The sequence below is a fragment of the Purpureocillium lilacinum genome, assembly GCF_023168085.1.
Source record: "Purpureocillium lilacinum CBS 284.36 DNA, scaffold_3, whole genome shotgun sequence".
Taxonomy (NCBI): Eukaryota; Fungi; Ascomycota; class Sordariomycetes; order Hypocreales; family Ophiocordycipitaceae; genus Purpureocillium; species Purpureocillium lilacinum.
In genome coordinates, this window is record NW_027072113.1 from 908,314 (window position 1) to 909,249 (window position 936).

The 936-nt window shown below is 48.3% G+C and overlaps 1 protein-coding gene across 1 annotated transcript; it reads right to left on the reverse strand.

The window, feature by feature from the left end:
• Nucleotides 1-711: 711 nt before the first annotated feature.
• On the reverse strand, nucleotides 712-936 carry PLICBS_004090 (histidine kinase osmosensor; the record flags this gene model as incomplete). Its single annotated transcript, XM_065600395.1, has 1 exon — nucleotides 712-936. A coding segment is annotated over one exon (225 nt), but the record flags the coding sequence as incomplete, so codon positions are not given.

Here is a 936-nt window from a genome sequence, read left to right on the forward strand (position 1 = left end):
CACAGCGACATTAGCCGAGCATGTCCCAGGTGGGGCAGCGAAGCTCGGCTACATCCATCAAGTGAAGCAATGACAGCTGCAGAAAGCGATACCCATGCCTTCGGCAAAAATGACAGACAGCTCAAAAGGTCCGTACAATGGTTCGCCAAGGATAAAGGGGGGAAAAGATTGTTACTGTACAAGGCAGCCGAACCTCCGGTGAGCTAAGTTGGCATTAATATACACTCTAAAATCGTCTCCAGAAGTTCGCTGTTCTTTTAACGGTTTAGAAATGTACCTGTCGCACTGCACGTGTGCATGACTAACTGACGACCGAGTAGAAGGTCCCCAGCGAATTGGGCAACAAAAGACTCTTGATTCTTCTATCTAATGATTGACTTTAGTCGGTGATTTATACCCGTGCTGATTGAGGCAGGCATCTGAGACACGGCAGGCAGAAGCCGGGTTGCCTGAAGCTATCGCCACCGATGGCAGGCAGCAGGTGTTGTTAACGTCCTACGTGAATGAGCGAATTGATATTGACAGTACCCGTCCATCTGCGCTTGCAAGCACTTTTCTCTATCCCCTACCATTGCATTCGCAGTCAGTGCAATAATAGGCATCTTATCCGTTCCCATGCTTCGTTCATATGCGCGTATCATGGCAGTGGCCTCTAGTCCTCCCTTTATTGATGGTTAGAAGTTATTTGAGGATACCACAGATAGTACATACCAGAATAGGCATTTGGATGTTCATTAGAATTACATCAAACTTCTTGTCCTCGATAGCCTCCACGGCTTCTACCCCGTTTCCTACTACCGTGACATTGTGGTGTTTCTCGAGAATCTTGACCGTAAGCCTCTGATTGATCGTATTGTCTTCAGCGAGGAGAATATCCAGCATCTTTGTGCCCTTGGTGAAACTCCGCACTGTCCTGCTCGCCGGACCGGAGGACAT